Consider the following 18,885-nt stretch of genomic DNA (forward strand, 5'->3'; position numbering starts at 1 on the left):
GGCACCTGGGTGGCTCAGTTCTGCTCTTGATTTCAGCTCAGGTCGTGATCTCACAGGTTCATGGACGGAGCCCTTAGAGCAGGGAGCCTGCTTGGGATTCTCTCTCTCCCTCCCTTTCTCTCTGCTCCTCCCCCACTCACTCATTCACTCTCACTCGCTCTCAAAATAAATAGACAAACTTAAAAAAAAAGACAAATAAAATGCATTGTTGAGGGTGTAGAGAAATTGGAACCCACATACATTGCTTGTGGGAATGTGAAACCGTGCAGCCACTTTGGGAAATTCTTTGGTAGTTCCTCAGAGTACTAAACATGGAGTTCCCACGTGACCAAGCAGTCCCATTCCTTGGTATATACCCAGGAGAGATGACAACATACGCCCACACACACAAATTGCACACAGATGTTCACAGCAGCATTATCTGTAATAACCAAAAAGTAGGAAAAAAACCCCAAATGTCCATCGGCTGATGAACAGACACGTAAAATGTGGCATGTCTATATTATGGAATATTATTCAGCAATTAAAAGGAGTAAAATATTGATCCATGTTATAACATGGATGAACCTTGAAAACATTATGTGAAATTAAAGAAGCCAGTTACAAAAGGCCACATATGATATGATTCCAGTTACATGAAATGCCCAGAATAGGCCAATCTATAGAGACAGAAAGTAGATTAGTGTCTGCCTAGGGCTGGGGGGAGGGAGTGTGTGACAGGGTGGGTTGGGGAGTGACTGCAAAGGAGTAGAATTTCTTTGGAGGGTGTGGAAAATTAGGTAGCAGTGATGGCTGCATAACTGTGAATATACACACACAAAAAAAACCCCACATTGAATTATACACTTGAAATAAATGAATGGTATGGTATGCAAATTATATTTCAATAAAGCTATTTTTTTTAGTGAATCATATTATTCAGCTTTTAAAAAGGGAAGGAAATTCTGATACATGCCATCTGAATAAACCTTGAGGACATGATGTTAGGTAAAATGAGGCAGTCCTAAAAACGACAAATACTGTATGATTCTACTTATACGGGGTACCTAGAGTAGTCAGATTCATAGAGACAGAGAGCAGGATGTTAGAGGCCAGGGACTGGGAAGAGGAAAGGACAGGGAGTTCAAAAATGGTATGAGGATAGTAAATGTCAGTTTTGTATATTTTACCAAAATTTAAAAAATAAATATTAAAAAAAATGCATCATAGACCTAGTTGTAAAACTTAAGCTTCTAAAATTGTTAGAAGAACATACAGGAGAAAATCTTTGTGTCAGATAAGTCAGAGTTCTTTGTACAGCACAAAAAAAAGCACAATAGATAGGAGAAAAACACAATAAATTGAACTTCATGAAAATTAAATTTCTGCTTTTTTTTTTTAAATTTTTTAACGTTTATTTATTTTTGAGACAGAGAGAGACAGAGCATGAACGGGGGAGGGTCAGAGAGAGGGAGACACAGAATCTGAAACAGGCTCCAGGCTCTGAGCTGTCAGCACAGAGCCCGACGAGGGGCTCGAACTCACGGACCGTGAAATCATGACCTGAGCCGAAGTCGGCCGCTTAACCGACTGAGCCACCCAGGCGCCCCTAAATTTCTGCTTTTTAAAAGAGTCCGTTAAGATAATGCAAAGACAAATCACAGACCAGAAGTAAATATTTGCAAATATCTGATAAGGGACTTGTATCCAAAATATGTAAAGAGCTCTCAAAACTCAATAATACAATTTTTTTTTAACAAGTAGAAGATTTGTACAGACTTCACCAAGGAAGATATTGGTTGACAAATTAGCATATTGAAAAGGTGCTCAGTGGGGGGCCTGGGTGGCTCAGTCGGTTGAGCCTCTGACTTTGGCTCAGGTCATGATCTCATGCTTAGTGAGTTCAAGCCCCATATGGGCTCTGTGCTAACAGCTTGGAGCCTGGAGCCTGCTTCCGATTCAGTGTGTGTGTGTCTCTTTCTCTCTGCCTCTACCCGGCTCATACTTTGTGTTTCTCTGTCTCTTTCAAAAATATAGAAACATTAAGAAAAATTTTTTAAAAACTCGCTGAACTTGAAACATTTTATTAGTACATTTTGTTTTATGTAAATCGTACCTCGGTAAAGTTGATTTGAAGAGAAACAAAAGACGTTTATGAGAAAAACATATTGCTTCTACTTTTAGAACAAAAATGTTTATATATACATATCTGTAATGATTGGTTTGCCAAATCATTCCTAATCATTAAGCAGTTGACTGTGGAGTGAGGTGTCGAAGGGCATTGTTCCCATTTTATGGAGGTGGAAACGGAGGCCGGGAGCTGCATGCAAAGCCTTGTGTCTCAGCCTGGTGAGTCACGGAAGGCCCGTCTACAGACAGCGTCCCCCAGGACCAGGCCAGTCCCTCACATCGGATCCCTGTACTGCAAGCATGGTGTGTGTGAACACTGGGGGAGGCAAGCAGAAGAAAGAGGGCAGCTGCTCACCTCCTCCAGGGAGCCTGCCTGTGCACCTATTATTTTCTCTGGGCTCTCTCTCTCTCTCTCTCTCTTTTTTAAATTTATTTATTTATTTTGAGAGAGAGAGAGAAAGTGCGAGTCAGAGAGGGGCAAAGAGAGAGAATTCTAGAGAATTCCAAGCAGGCTCCGCACAGAGCCTGACCCAGGGCTTGAACCCACGAGCTGTGAGATCGTGACCCGAGCGGAAGTCAGATGCTTAACCGACTGAGCCACCCAGGTGGCCCTCTCTGGGCCCTCCTAACACCTGTGTTATTTTGCTCAGGCTGCCGTAGCAAAGTACCACAGGTTGGGTGGCTCTCCTCTGCTCCCCCATGTGACCACCACGGCTGTTCGTGGAGGCCTCAGCACCCCAAAGCTGCAGGCTCTCGGTTGCCCTGAGGGGCCGCCCTGCCTTCCAGCCTCAGGGCCACACTGTGCCCTGTGCAGAGCAGGGGCCATGCCTCCAGCCCCAAACTGTATCGTGTTTCTCCCCTGTGTCCCCTGTGCCCTGCCTGGGGACCATAACCTATGCCTGGGGCTTCCACATGGTCCTCTCCACGGGGCTTTGGCAAAATCCACCCTACATATATCTTGGTGTCCACGGTCATCTCCCTGTTCCAACTCTTCAGGAGGATCAGCCCACCTCCCTGCAAATCAACTCATGCAGATTCATGCGAGGCCCCCACGCCCACCCGCCAGATGGGGGCCGCCCGCCAGGGGTTCTACACAGCCTGGGTTCCAACCAGCTCAAAAGTGGCTGGTTGCTCTAGGCACATCATAAGTCCCTAGCGGGGACCTGCCTCACTCCTTCCTGTCTGCACACTACACAGTGCGCTGGGCCTGCTGGTGGCTGGCACATAGTAGGTGCTCAGCAAATGCCTGTTGTGTGGAATCATTTGCTGGCTTCCTGTGGGATTTCTTGGAAGTGTGGCATTTGCCTCCCATAAGCTAATGTTAATAACAACACTAACTACCACTATTGAGTGCTTAGAGTGTGCGAGCCAAGCACTGCATATATGCCCCGTGTCTGGGAATCCTCACTAAAACCCCGATGAGGGGCATTCTCATTTTCCTCATTCTCATTAACAGATGAGGAAGCAGACGGGATGTCCGGATCCACAGCAGGCCTGACTGACCCCGGTTCTTTCTGAACACCCAGACTCTGCCGCCTCCCAGCCTGATTGTGGCCCTTGAGGAAGTCAGCAGGTGCTGGGCCCAGTCTGAGAATGGAGGAACCTTCCAGCAATGACCACCACAAAGCTTCCTGGCTGTGGGGATTTTGAGTGATTCTGAAAGTACATTCTGCGGCCACTAGTCCAAGTGTAGGTCACTCTGAATGAACTGAGAGGCCAAAGTGGAAATCCCCCTCCCGTGTGTCACCAACTCTACATCATTTAGAGACAAGAGACTCTGGGCCTGAGTCTTGTGGGGAGGTCAGTTTGCCTAGCCCCTCGCTTTGGTCAGAAGTTTAGACTCTTTCCTCCTGGGAGGAGGGGGCACTTGGTGCCATACATTTACTGATCACCAACTGTGTGCCTGTGACCCCCATCATTCCATTTGTACTCATGACAGCAAGCCGGCAGGGGATGCGTCATTGGCCCCATTTTTCAGATTTGAAACCTGAGGCTCAGAGAGGTAAAGTAGTGGAATCAAGGTAATGCCATTGCTGAGACAGAATTTGAAGCCACGTCTGGCTGATACAAAACTGGGGTTTTCTTTCTACTGCACAACCTCAGCCCATAATCTGGACGATACCTGATAATCTAGAAGATATTGGATAATCTAGAAGAATATCAGATAATCCAGAAGATAGCTGATACTCTAGAAGATACCTGATGATCTGGAAGATATCAAACAATCTAGAAGAATATTGGATAATCTAGAAGGTAGCTGATAATATAGGAGGTAGCTGATAATCTAGAAGGTATCTGATAATCTAAAGATACCTGATAATCTAGAGGACACTTGATAATCCAGAATATCAGATAATCTAGAAGAATACTGGATAATCTAGAAGATACCGGATTATCTAAAAGATACCTGATGTACTCCCTGCTGAAGTTTGAGGCCATTTAATTTTATCACCATCATCATCATCATCATCTCTCAAATATATTGAAGCATAACATATATACAGGGAAATACACACATCGAAAGTGGATTGCTGTTGAATGAATGTTCACAATGTGAACATACCAATATAACCCACACCCAGCCAAAAGAACAGCATAAGCACGACCCTCAGCCCTCTTGGGAATGGCTCCCAGTCTCCACGCCCCTCAGTCCTGGCTGGTGAAAGTGGTCACTCTCCCATGAAGGAAGCTCGGTCTCTCCCTCCCTTCTCACCCCCTGCCTGCGCAGAGTATCAGAGCCTCTGGGGAAGCCACCTTTGCTACTTCAGCCTCTGCCTGCAAACCTTCGGGGACTCTGAGCTTCCTAATATCCTGTGCAGGTCCCCATGCGTGGGATCCAGGCCACAGGACCGTCCCAGTGAATGGGGCTTTGCAGGGAGGGACGGGTAGGGGAGGACTCTATCACTGGCTGGAAGGACACGCTCTACCCCACGGGGGTACCTCTTAGGAGATGGGGGTCCACTTTCTTCTCTTCTGCAGGGAGGTTGAGGCATCAGGTTTCCAGGCTCTGCTAGCTCTCCTCATTTCCACCTTCATCTGTATTCGGAGGGCAAGAAAGTATGGCCGAGCCCCTCGGCGCAATGACTCATCTGTACCATGGGGGTCAGGGCAGGACCTGCCTTACGTTACCATGTGTGAACCACTTAGAGCAGTGCGCAGCACAGAGTAAACGTGGCTCTGGCAGATCCGTGTTCAAACCCAAATTCTACCGCGTACCTGCTGTGCGACCCTGGGCAAGTTTCTATCCTCTCTGAGCCCCCACTTTCTGCACCTGTAAAATGGGAGTAGCAGGGCGGCACCTGGGTGGCTCAGTCGGTTAAGCGTCTGACTCTTGATTTTGGCTCAGGTCCTGATCTCGTGGTTTATGGGATTGAGACCCGAGCTGGGCTCTGCGCTGGCAGTAAGGAGCCTGCTTGGGATTCTCTGTCTCTCCCTCCCTCTCTCTCTCTCTCTCTCTCTGTCCCTCCCTGCCTCAAAATAAACATTTTAAAAAATAAATAAAATGGAAATAAAAGTATCTTCTTCATAGTGTGGCTGTGAAAATTAAGGGAGACAACAACCCAGTGTCTAGGTTGGTACAGGCTTAGCCAGGGGTAACTATTCCTAACAGAAACTGCCCTCCAGCATCTAAGCCCCTCGTGCTCCTTTGCACCCTCCACCTGGAGACCTCGATGGATTGTGGCCTAACATCAAATGTTTTTCTTGCCATTTCCAGGCAAGTAAAAAAGCACACAGGCTCGCTGACGAGTCCCAAAGAGTGACCAGGCCTAACGGGAACTCATATGTGCTGCTGGAAGCAGAGACCAGAGAGGTTCTAAATTCCTACAGACCTCACAGAGTGGAAGAGGCTTGAAACCTTTCTCTGTTCCAACCCAGCAATTTCACCTCTGGACATCTATTTTCAAGAAACCGCTCTTTAAACATAGACGAGGCTTTATCATCCCAGTGTTATCTATAATAATGAGCAGGAATGACCCAGAAGTCACCATCAGCAAAAAAGCAATCGATAGAAACAGCCCCAGAAATGACCCAAGTGATAGAATTAGTAGAGAAAGCCATTAAAACACGATAACTATATTGTGTGTTTAAGATAGAAGAAAGCTTGGGGCGTCTGGGTGGCTCAGTCGGTTAAGCATCCGGCTTCAGCTCAGGTCATGATCCCATGGTCTGTGAGTTTGAGCCCCGCGTCGGGGTCTGTGCTGACAGCTCAGAGCCTGGAGCCTGCTATGGATTCTGTGTCTCCCTCTCTCTCTGCTCCTCCCTGCTCATGCTCTGTCTCTCTCTGTCTCAAAAATAAATAAAAACATTAAAAAAAAAAGATAGAAGAAAGCTTGAGCAGGGTGAAGAGAAACATAGGAGATATTTTTTTAAAAACCAAAATTTCTAGAGAAAGAAAAAACCACTCCTATGGAAGGAACAGTAGATAGGACTACAGCAGGTTTGCCAATACAGATGGAAAGTCTAGATATTTTCTTGTCCTCCTAAGCAGGGATCATGCCAGTGAAGACGATGATGGTGGGAATAACCATACCTACCGTCTGTTAATCTCTGGCTACAGACCAAGTCCTGTTCGCCCGCCATGTTGTTTAAAAATCCCCGCAACAGGCCTACGAAGTGGGGACTGTCATCGCCCCATTTACACATGAGGAAGTTGAAGACACGATGTTGAGCAACTTGCTCTAAGCGAAGAAGCAGCGGGAACACCAGGGAGGCCAGCCTTAGCCCGGGAGGTCTGGGTATGGACACCACCTCCCACCCTCTCCTCCTCCACGGAATGCAACACGGCCCTCACTGGGGTCGCTGTGGTGGCTTTCTTTCCATGGGTGGGACTTGGTACAGTGTGCTGAATGCATGCAGCCTCTAAACCCCACAACAGTCAGAGGGGGGAGGGACTCTCATCCCCATATTGTCCTTATCTGCAAATGAGGAAAGCAAGGCCCATGGAAGGGGAGTGATTGGCCCAGGGTCCCACAGCTAGTAAGAGAAGGGGCCAGAGTTTGAAGCAGGTCCTCTGGCCCCACACGTAGCCTTTCAGGTGTGCCCTGGGGCCTCAGGAGGCGTCTGGGACAGCCGGTTCTGAGGCCTTTTCATGGCATCAATAGTGTCTCTTCTCTCCTGTTAGGGAAAAAACCTTCTGGAATCAACAAAGGGCCTGTGGTCCTGGCTACTTTTGCTCCTGCCCAAATGATAACCAGATCAGGGGAAGCTGGGGCTCAGGGAGGTACCCACATGCCCCATCAGGAGCCCAGATCTGGAAGCCTGTACAGTGAGATCCCACATTGGGAAGAGCGTAAGGGAATGACCATTGCAACATGCACGAGGGAGGCATGTCAATGAATATGCCAGAGACGTACATAGCTTGCTTGCTGGCTAATTATTTTGCGTACAGACTGTTTTCTCCCAGACGAGGTGGTCAGTTGGTGACTGAGTCAAGGAACAAAGGAAAAAGTAGAGTTGAGAGAAAGAACTCTCAGCAGTGACTCTTGCTGGCACACTTTTTTGGGTGAACTGGTAGCAAAGAAGTCCATCTGTGCTCTGTGTCCTCAGACAGCCACCCAAGGGGCATGGGAGAAGACCAATTTTTGCCACCATTGGACCCTCCCTTAAATCTTGAAAGGTTACCAGTGGAGCGTTTGTGGGAGATCGTCTCTATAATGCCTGTGTGTCCTGTCACCAAAACCTCCACCCTACTTAGGCTGGGTCCACACCATCTGCCTCAGTAGGATACTCATACACCAACTGGGGCAGACGTGCACAGTGAGTTGTCAACACACATCAGTTGCCTTCAAATCGTGCATGTGCTTTGGCTCTAGAGTTCACTTAAGGAATAGGTCGTACAGAAAGAATTCTGAACACAAACTGAGATTTAGCGTCAAGGATTTCTTTCACTGTACCACTACTGTATGGACTAGAACAATAAAAAATTTATTGGAAGCAACCTATATGCCCATCAAAAGGGGATTCGTTAAGTAAGCAGCATAGATGTATAAAAGAATGCGAAGTCGCCTTGCAAACTGTTACTGCAGAAAAATACTTAATGACATAGAAATATGTTCAACGTATAGGGATAAGTGAAAAGACAGACTACAAAGCATTACTTGTAACATTTTTCTAATTTGGTCAGTGAAAAGTGTGGAGAAGTGCATACAGCAATAGAACCAGAAGAGGATACGCCAGAATGTTAAGGGTGGAAACAACCCAAGTCCCTCTCTGTGGATGAACAGATAAGGAAGATGTGGTGTATATGTTAAAATGGAATATTATTTAGCCACGAACAGGACATGCCTCTATTTGTGACAACACAGATGGACATTATGCTAAGTGAGAGAAGTCAAAGACAAATACTGTATAATCTCACTTATATGGGGAGTTTAAAAAAGCCAAACTCATAAAAACAGTAAAATGGTAGTCACCAGGGGACAGAGAAGAGTGGAAATAGGACAGATATTGTTTACAGGTCCTGGGGATTTAATGCACAGCCTAGCGAATACAGACAACAATATTGCATTGTAAGTATCAAACTTGCTAAGACATTAGACCTTCATTCCAGCCACTAAAAAGAAATCACAATTGTGTGATGTGCTCGATAGAGGTACTAATTGTGGCCACACTGGCAGTCATGGTATAATATATAAGTGTATCAACTCAACATGTTGCACACCTTCAATTTACACAATGATTTACGTCAAATGTATTTCAATCAAAAAAAGTGAATGGTGCTTAATGGATTCATAAATGATTTAAAAATTTTTTATTGTCTTTGATTTTCAAACCTCCTACACTGAATGTGTTCCTTTTGCAACCCAGATTTAAAAAAAAAAAAAAAACAGATCTTAAAAATAAAAATAATATTCCCCATGGCCAGAAAGAGGAAACAGAAAGAGCATACACCAGAGCCAGAGCTGGGAGGGCCGCGGGTGGGCTCGGCTGGGGGGCGGGGGCAGGTACCCTGATTTAAGAGGCTGCCTGCATGGAAGGGGACTTCCAGTAGCTGCTTCCACTGCTCTGTGCGGGGACCATGAAACTTGCCCTGCTGTGCACGCTGCTGGTGTTTGCTGGTGAGTAGGGCAGGACCCACAGCTGGGAAGGGAAGGTGGGGTATGACTAGGTGATATCTCTTTCCTAGACTGGTCCTCTGCTCTGATCCCCACTGCCCTGGTCCCCCCCCACAGTCCCCAACCCTTCCATCCCTGCCAGGAGCCAGCAGCAGCGGCTGGTCCCCTAGAATGCTGGCTTCGGCCAGGGAGCTCTGGGCTATCACGCTGTGCAGCGTGACTCTGGTCTGCTGTGAGGACAAGCAGCTGGGGACTCAGACACTGGGGCCAGGTGAGCAGACACCTGGGGCCCTTTGGACACAAATTATAGAAAGGGATCTCCCCAGGCCACCCTGCTTCCCTCTGTCTCTTTGACCAGATAATAGCAATGTTTCGCTTACGCACAGCACTCTGTGCCTGTCTTTCACGTTCATCGTCTCCCTTGAACCTGGGAAGAGGGCTCTGTTGACTGTGGTGGCAGATGGGGGGAGGTTTCCATTCGATCTTCAGCAGAGCAAATGTAAAAATGTGGCTGCCAGCAAATTGGGTGTATTTGTTTCTCGAACCATCTCAACGTATGTAGCGTTGGAGAGGATTTGTGCTTTAAAATGTGGATTTCTGTTATCCTGGGACTCCCAAAGTTTTTAGAGGAACACATCTCCAGGGTTACAGCGAAAACCGTTAGGAAAATTGCAATCAAGCTACAGAAACTCATCTGTCCGACATAAAGAAACAATGCACTGTAGAGGCAAAATGTACAGATGAACCCGCATTCAACTGTTGGCCCACTGTCTCCTGGCAGTCTGACCTTGGCCACGTCGCCTTACCTCTCTATGTCCTCACCTGCAAAATGGACATAATGGCACCCTCTTTGTAAGGTTGTTGGGTCTCTAATGAGAAAATGTATCCAAAATGTTTAGCAGGTGTAAGTAACAGCAAGCAAGCAACAGCTTAACACGCAGAGCGTGCATGATGAGGCGTTAGCCATGCTCACTCCTGGGGGAAAAGGGGCCAGCCCTCTTGGTGGCAGCTAAGGATAGAAAGAGCTACCAGGACAGGAATTCCTGACAAGCTAAGCCAGTTCGCCAAAGATCTCGTAACCGCAAATTGGGTCCCGCCATGTCTCCGGGCTGGGCCCGCCTCACTTACAGAAGCAATGAGACTACCATCCAAAAGCTTTCTGAATCAAAGCTAAATGTACTGCTGGCCTGGCATGGGAGAAATGCACCATTCCGGCGTGAGTTTATTTGTTTATTCCTAAGCTGATGTGGAAAGGGCCAGGCTTAGGGCAGAAAGAGGGATGAGGGACACCAGAAAGGCAAGATTCTGAAGCCAGGTCCCTGCTGGCCCACAAGGTGGGTGGCCACTCACCTTGCAACGGTTTGCCTCCAGGTTCCTTAGCACGGCATCCGGGATTCCAGTGGGCCCGAGATCAGTCATTGGCTCCGCCAAAGCTTAACGCGGTTTCTCTTAAACATTTGTACAGCCAGAGCCACCATGTCAGACAGGAGTGGCAACGTGGATTCCTGCGCATTGAGGGACACGCTGGGGACACAGCAGGTCTGCATAGACCAGATACCCACCAGTCACTTTGGCTGCAACCCAAGGCAGCTGGTTTGGGATCTCGCCCTTGGCCCACTGCGCCAGCCCCTCCCAAACCCCCTCTTCCCACCTCTACCTCCCCCAACTTAGGGTTTGCCCCCCCACTTTATTATTTACTTCATTTGCACGCACAGCTTTCATTATAGCACCATTTAGCAGGGAATGGAGGGGAGGTCCATAATGAGGTCGTTCGAAGGGGTGCACTGGGCCCGGTCCCCCTGAGACCCGGCCCCATCTGTCTTCTTGAATTGTCTCTCGAGGTTGCACACATGTATACCTCAGTCTCCTTAGCTCGTCTGTTCCCCCCCCTCCCCAGGCTCTCCCCTGAATCCTTCGACTTAATGTATTTTATTCCTCCTGTCTCAACATAATGCATTTGTCTCCCCCAGTAAAATAAAATCCCCTTGCGGTCAATTCTAACCAGCAGCAATTAGAACTAAAATGAAAAATATCCGTGAAAATCATTAATCTCTAAATCATATTGCCTTCCCAGGTGAGCCTTGAGAGGGCGTTAGTGTGCGGCTTTCTGGAAGGGACGTGCGGGGCAGGGGCGGGTGCGGAGAGGAGGGTGTCTTCCTGTTACAGAATGGGGAACTCAGTGACTGGAACCAAACTGCCCTGGGTTTCAGTGCTGGCTCCTCCATGTACCGGCCACTGTGACCTGGGCAAGGTACTAAGCCTCAATCTGCTCATCTGTAAAATGGGCATTAAAGGTAGTTCTCATTGTACCAACGCCACTTTCTCAGTTCCTGTAAATCCACCATTATTATGTAAGCTGATAATAACATCAGAGGAAACTGGGTGCTGGGTGAGGCGTGTATAAGAACACTCTGTAGCTCTTTGCAACTTTTCTGTGCATCTAGAATATACCAAAATTATTTATTGAAAAAAAACAGTATTTATCTCATGGGTTGAACAGAGTCAATAAATTACTACATGAAAAGACCCATAATAAGCCCTCGTTATCACTATATTTTATATATATGTATATATATATATATTTTTTTTTAAGTTTATTTGTTTATTTTGAGAGAGAGAGAGCACGAGCAGGGGAGGGGCAGAGAGAGGGGGAGAGAGAATCCCAAGCAGGCTTTGCCCTGTCGGCACAGAGCCCAACTCGGGGCTCAAACCCACAAACTGCGAGATCATGACCTAAGCCGAAACCGAGATTCGGACGCTAAACCGACTGAGCCACCCAGGCACCCCACCATCACCATATTTTTAATAAACCTAGTGGTTGTTGTCATTTTCTTTTTTCTTTTTCTTATTTTCTTTATTTTTTTTTTAAGTTTCATTTATTTTTGAGACAGGGAGAGACAGAGCACGAACAGGGGAGGGTCAGAGAGAGGGAGACACAGAATCTGAAACAGGCTCCAGGCTCTGAGCCGTCAGCACAGAGCCCGACGGGGGGCTCGAACTCACAGACCGCGAGATCATGACCTGAGTTGAAGTCGGCCGCTTAACCGACTGAGCCGCCCAGGCGCCCCTGTCATTTTCTCATCCAATGTCACTGGTTCGGTCCAGCAGGGCAGAAGGGCCAGGCGTGTGTCCCACCGGCTTCCTCTGACGTTCATATCCTCTCCTTGTTACCGGGCTCTTTGGCAGGTGTGATTCCAACCCAGGGCGGGATCTTGAACCTGAACAAGATGATCAAACAAGTGACCAGAAAAACACCCATCTTCTCCTATTGGCCCTATGGCTGCCACTGCGGACCTGGTGGCAAAGGCCAACCCAAAGATGCCTCGGACTGGTAATCCCTTCCCAGACAGGACTGCGGGTGGCAATCCTGTCCTGCCCCCACCCCGGGACTCTCCCCTTTCCTGCTCCCTCACGCATTCATTCTGCAACTTCGTTTTATGCCATGCTCTGGGAGCCCTGCTGAGGCCGGGTACGGCTCCAGCCTTCCTGGACCTTGCCGTCTAGCTGGTTCTGCAGAGTCTCTGAAGGCCCCCCTTGTACTTCCAAGCCCTGATCTAGTGATAACACCCACGCACACTCCCTGCTGGTTTGGTTTTTTTTTTTTTTTTTTAAATGCCTACCTCTTTTTGCCATTATCTCCTTCAAGCTTCACTACAACCCCAGGAATCAACTAGGAGAGACCAGAGCCATCCAGGCCGGGCGTCACTTCCCTGACCCACCACTTACAGGCTGTGTGACCTTGGGCATGTGGCTTGACCTCCCTGAGTCTGATTCCTCATCTGTGAAATGGGCATTGTACCAGTGCCTCTGTCGTAGGGTGGTGGCGGAGATTAAGAGAATATTCATGGATAAAACAAATGCCTGGTGCCTAGAAAGCACCCACTAAGTGTCAGCTTGTGTGGTCATAAAGACTGGAGCCCTGCAGGCCTTGACTCTTCCTGGGTGGGCACTCGGTTTCTACTCTTGGGGCAGCTGTGTTCCCTGCCTGTCCTGTTCCCTGTCCTCTCCCTCCAGGTGCTGTCAGAACCATGACTGTTGCTACGCTCACCTGAGGCAGCACCGATGCCGTATCCACACAGACAACTATGACTACACCTTTTCCCAGGGGGACATCCAGTGCTGTGAGTGCCCGGGGCCTCGGGGCTGGAGTCAGAGGCTGAGGAAGGGAGTTCTGGCACTTAACTGCCTTCGTGTGCTGTGTGACAAGGCACAAGTTGCTCGCCCTCTCTGTTTTTCTCATGTGTCCAGTGATAGTAGCTGGGCTGTGGGGGAACGGGGGTGGGAGTATGGAGAGGTCCAATGAGGGCTTTGACCCCTTTAGGATTTGGAAGGCTGGCAGGTCTCAGCTGGGATCCCAGAGCCGCTATCAACCAGCTGTGTGACCTTGAACACATTGCGTGACCTCTCTGAACGTCAGTATTCGCCTCTGTAAACTCCGGATAACAGTGTGCTACCCCCTAAACTTAACTCAAGAACTAAAATGACAGCAGACAGAATGAGCCTCGCACATGCCTGCTGCCCAGCGCGTGCGCGATAAATCACGCGGACTACTGATGTCATTGTTACAACTGACGTCGTTATCGCGAGTTGACAGAGCAACCCGGCCAGGAGCTGCGCCACCCTGATGATCTCCATTTACACACAAGGAAAGTGAGACCAGAGCGAAGAGGTGCTGGCCCAGGGTCACCCTGCTGCAGGTGACAGAGCCTGGGCTAGACTTCAGGTCCCCCCACCCCCACCCCTGGGTCCACGCCTGGAGGGAGGCGGCCGCTCTGAGCTGGGAATCACGTGGGCTCATCACACCAGAGTCCCCGCTCATTAAAGTCTTAATAATAACAACAACAATCATAGCCAACATTTATTGAGCACCTACTGTGTCCTGAGTGCTCTGCCTTCTCTAATACTCCCAGCAGCCCCAAGGCAGCTCCTACCCTCACCCCCATGCACAGATAATGACACTGGTTCGCCAAGGTCCCTTTGGCCTCTGTCTCGGCGAGTACAGTTCCATCGGCCTGGGACACGCCCCACCCCCCCACTCTCCGCCACCTTCCACCCTGGCTTTCCCCAGGGATCAGACCCTTCCAATCTCAGTTCAAATGGCTCCTGACACTGAGTCCGATCCCCCTACTTTGCCATCTTGGAGCCCCTGCAGCATTTCTTACTTCCGAGAGGAACAGTATGTATTATTCCTTTCTGTGGTCCTCTAATACCTGCTGCTGCCCCCTCCCCCAGGAATGTGAACCCCTTGTGTCCATTCTGGTCAGTCCTGTCCCTCCAGGGCCCTGCCACCGGCTGGGCGCTCAATCGCTTATGAAAGGGATGAATGAATAACTAATGGAGTGACGGAGCTCAGGGAGGTCACGGTTTGTGCCCAAGGTCACGCGCCTAGGAAGCGGCTGGGAATGGGACACTAAAGCTGAGCGACCCCTGCGCGGCCTCCAGAAACTCCCCGCAGGGACCCTAGACCCACGCCCGCCTCTGCCTCGGGAAGGGACAGACACTGAGCTCCCGTCTCCTCCACCCCACAGCCGACAAGGGCAGCTGGTGTGAGCAGCAGCTGTGTGCCTGCGACAAGGAGGTTGCTTTCTGCCTGAAGCGGAACCTGGAGACTTACAAGAGACACCTGCGTCACTACTGGCGGCCCCACTGCAGAGGCCAGACCCCTACGTGCTAGGAGGAGCCCTCCCGGCCGTCCCTCGCCCCCTGCCCCGTTCCTCAGCATCTTGAGCGCTGCAAGTCCCGTGGGACTGCTGACATCCCTCAGTATCTAACGCCCTGCACCAGGCTGGGAGGGTCTCAACCTAGCCCCACCCACCACCTTGCTCCTGGACCCTCGAAACCTTCCCGACCAAGTTGGCAGCTGTCTCTTCCAAGGATGGATTAAGATCGGAGGAAAAGCCGCGTCCAGGAGGCGCCTGGGGGATGGTGTTGGGGCCGAAGCGGCGGGTGTCAGGGGTGGGGGTTTGGGGACCGTGGTGTGGCAGGTTCCCTCTGCCATTGCCACCCACCGGGCCTCCTGTCTGAGTCCTACCCGCTCTGACACACTGTCCGAGCTGCAGCCGGGTGGCCTAAAGGGTAGTGTTGATCCTTCTGTCCACATGGCTCTACGTCTTAAAACGCCAGAGCCCTCCACCACCCCGGGAGAGGGCCTGTCGAGGAGTTTGGGACCTGTGCTCTCTGGCATACGTCACCCTCCCCAACTAGGCTGGGAGGTCCTCGTGGGCAGGACGCATGACTATCTTGGATTCAGTTGCATCCCTGTGCCCAAAGCAGTGCCCGGGACCAAGAAGGGGCTCCCCGGATCCCTTTCGAGCAAAGGGCCTGCTGAAGCCACCCGGTCCTCTTGTTCCAGGCCTAGGTCTGCACACACATGTCCTTTCCTGTTTCCAGGTGCTTGCGCAGGCTGGGACCTCTGCGGAATGCTCCACCTGCTGTCCCCAGGTGGCTGATCCCCATCTAGGCTCCTCGGGGTCCAAGGGCTACTGGGGACGGAAGTGTCCCCTGGCTGACTCCTCCCCGGCTCCAAGGGCTCACTCCCTCCTCCAAACCCGCATAGCACTTTACGGGGCTGCAATTTACCAAGCTTTACCTTGAGTGATATATAATATCTGGGTTTTTCTGAACCCCTCCAACCAGACTGGAGCTCCTGGAGGACGGAGGCTATGTCTGTCATCTTTGTTTCCTCTGCTCCCCGACATAATAGGTGCTCAATTAATGCTTATGGACCAATGAGCCCATCACGGATGGATGGAGGTCATGGCAGGTGTTATTGGTGCCTCACCCACATGCCCTCCCGGCCCAGGCTCCCAACCCCCAGCTAAGCCAGATGTTTGGCTGCTCTGTGCTCACATCTGTCTCCTTCTCCTACCTGTCTGCTGGGAGCTACCACCCCTCACGCCCTTCCCACCTCTAACCAGTGACTAGAGAGTGTGATGCCAGATGGGTGTCATTGCCCGACCCCGCCTCTGTGCAGGACCACCTGCATGCCCCAGAGCTCCTCGTGGGATCCGGCTGAGGCCAGATGTCTGGAACACCTCTTTGCTTAGCTTTGTACCCTGGCCTGGCCTGTTCCCCTTGTTGCCTTACAGGTTTCTCTTGAGAACAGGCCCTCAGTAAATCACTCACTTGCACAAGAATCCTGTCTCAGGCTCGGCTTTCTGGGGAAACTGACTTGGGACAGACGGATGGATGGATGGATGGATGGATGGATGGATGGCCTTCTTCATATAAGGATCCACGATCTGTCATTTGTATGTGATTAGCTGTGTCTCCAGCAACAGGGCTGGAGCCACCCACATTCTCCAGCCGTGACACACATAAGTGAAACAGCTTGACGGATCAATTTTCCTTCGACATGAAGCTCAGTGTCTCATGTGAGGCTGGGTAATAGGAATTAGGAACCATGGGCACTGGGTTCAAATTCCAGTTATAACCACTGACTCGCCTCCAGAATCCCGGTTTCCTCACATGCAAAGTAGAGCTAAATTAAGGAGGAAATAAGATGAGGTCAGAGGTCAGCATATTAAACTAGATTAATGCATATGAATGGTGAGCACGGTCCCTGGCACACGGTAACGCCTCTTTAAATGTTAACCGACGTCCCCCTTCTTTCCACCCAGCTCCCCTCTCCACCGTCTACATGACTGTGCAGCCCTTTTCATTAGATCCTGACTCGCAATGTTCTTTTGTTCAAGAGCTGGCGACCCCCCTTGTCGATCCGAGCCCCTGTGATAGTGACAGCGTCAGTGTTGGCAAAGGATGGGCGTTATTTTCCATTATTATCCCCATTTTACAACCTGAGGTTCAGAATACAGACAGCAACCTCTGAGGTCCCACAGCCGGGTTCCAGCCCAGACTCCCCCACCCCGCTCCCTGGTTCCCCATCCCATTTGTACTGGTCAGGAAGCTTCCTATGCCTCGATGAACTTCAACAATGAGGGCATTTACGACCTCACATGACAAGAAGTCCAGGGGCAAGGTGGCTCTTTAGTGGCTTGGTAATGTCTTCAGTACCTGGTTTCTTTCTTGCTCTGGCCACTCTCACTGTGTTGCTTTGCCCCCTGGGTGGCTCAGAACAGCAGCGGTGGTCCAGACCTCATGCCTGGACACAAGGACATCCAGCAGAGAATATGCTGTCCCTTTCGTGTCTGTTGTCAATGAACCTTACCGCCACCACCCGGCAGACTTTCCCAGCAGGACTGGCCACCCTAAGCCATAGTGGCTCAAGGTGATGGGATTAGTCTGGTCGGTTTAGATTCCTCAGGATTTATGTACCCTTGAGAGGAGACAGGGTTAACGTCCCCCGAGTGTCACATAGCCACTAGAATGGGAGCTGTTAGGGTTGTCAATAGCATAGTGTTGGGTGGGCAAGTCTAGGGCTGGGTCAGGAATGGGGCTGTCCCTGTGTGAGCTCAGCACCTAGCACAGGGCCTGGTGGTCCCAGAGCAGGTGATCAACAGTCATTTGTTATGAATGAATGAGTGAATGAATGAATGAATGAATGAATCCCAGGTTGGTAAAGACCTGGGACCTTGAACCAAGAGGTGGGATGGACAGATGGGGTCTCAGGGCAGCAGGACTGAGTCCCCAGAGTAAGGCAAGACTCCCCACCCCCCACCCTGTGGGTTCTCATTCTGGGCCAATTTCCAATCCCCGGAATTGGGTAAGAGGCACAAAGGAAGGAGAGACTCACAAGCAGCTTCTGTTCTCCACCTGCATTTGTCCAGCAGCCCTGGGTGTAGGAGGCAGACAGGAGGACACAGTCACTGTGCTTCCTGTTCCCTCCAGGGTCAGAATCACAGAGGGACAACCCAGAGTGGGGCGGAGGGGGAGCCAACATCAAGACCTGACATTGAACACATGTGGTGCCCACTCACCCACTTCCCTCAACTCCCTGGGGCATGGGCATTGTCACCTGCATTTTCCAGGTGCAGAAACTGAAACTGAAGGGTGAGTCACTGGCTGATAAGTGGCAGGGCCGGGACTCGAACCCAGTCCTCTCTGGCTCCAGGGCCGCGTCTCACCCTACCTCCCACACTCTTTACTGGGACGCTTGGTGACTCAGCCCTGGGTGCCCTAGGTGGGGAGGAGCCACACCCTGGGATGAGGAGGTGAGGGTGATGGTGGCAAGGCAGGAAGCCTGGGGAGAGGGCTGGTGAGTGATAATTGTACCAACAGTAACAGTGACACTCAGATACTGCCCTCCCATTGGGAGTGCTTAATCCCACCACCCACTGATCCGACCCCCAGGCCACCCAGACCCAGGGTGCCACCTCCAGTGGGTGGGGGCCCAGCCCAGGGGCACGATGGGCAGCTGTTTTCTCCACGACTCTGCCTGTTTTTCCAGCAGGAGCCTCTATCCAAATACCCAAGCTCCTCCCTGTCTCTGGGATGTGCAGGTGGGGCCGGGGCTCCTGTCTCCCCTCTGCACCCTGCTTCCTGTGCCAGTGCCCCCTGGAGGGGGGTTGGGGGTTGTTGGCTTGGGGTGCACAGCATCCTTGCTCACTACTGAAGTCAGGTCTAGAGCCTACCTCACCCAGGCAGCCCAGACACATGGGAGTGAGGGCCTGGCTGGCTCTAGAGCTTGGGGGGCGGGGGGCTCCTCTATTTTTTTCCCAGGTGAAATAAAGAAGAGATTTTAGGGGTCCCTGGGTGGCTCAGTCAGTTAAACATCCCACTTCGGTTCAGGTCATGATCTCACAGTTTGTGGGTTCGAGCCCTG

General features: G+C 50.4%; 1 protein-coding gene across 1 annotated transcript; it reads left to right on the top strand.

The window, feature by feature from the left end:
• Positions 1 to 9,037: 9,037 nt before the first annotated feature.
• On the top strand, positions 9,038 to 16,300 carry LOC132672652 (group IID secretory phospholipase A2). Its single transcript, XM_060624881.3, has 4 exons — positions 9,038 to 9,167; positions 12,351 to 12,495; positions 13,179 to 13,285; positions 14,693 to 16,300. The coding sequence occupies exons 1-4, from the start codon at positions 9,128 to 9,130 to the stop codon at positions 14,836 to 14,838; spliced, it is 438 nt and encodes a 145-aa protein (XP_060480864.1). The 5' UTR covers positions 9,038 to 9,127; the 3' UTR covers positions 14,839 to 16,300.
• Positions 16,301 to 18,885: the final 2,585 nt, after the last annotated feature.

Source organism: Panthera onca, chromosome C1 (assembly GCF_046562875.1).
Source record: "Panthera onca isolate mPanOnc1 chromosome C1, mPanOnc1 haplotype 2, whole genome shotgun sequence".
Lineage (NCBI taxonomy): Eukaryota > Metazoa > Chordata > Mammalia > Carnivora > Felidae > Panthera > Panthera onca.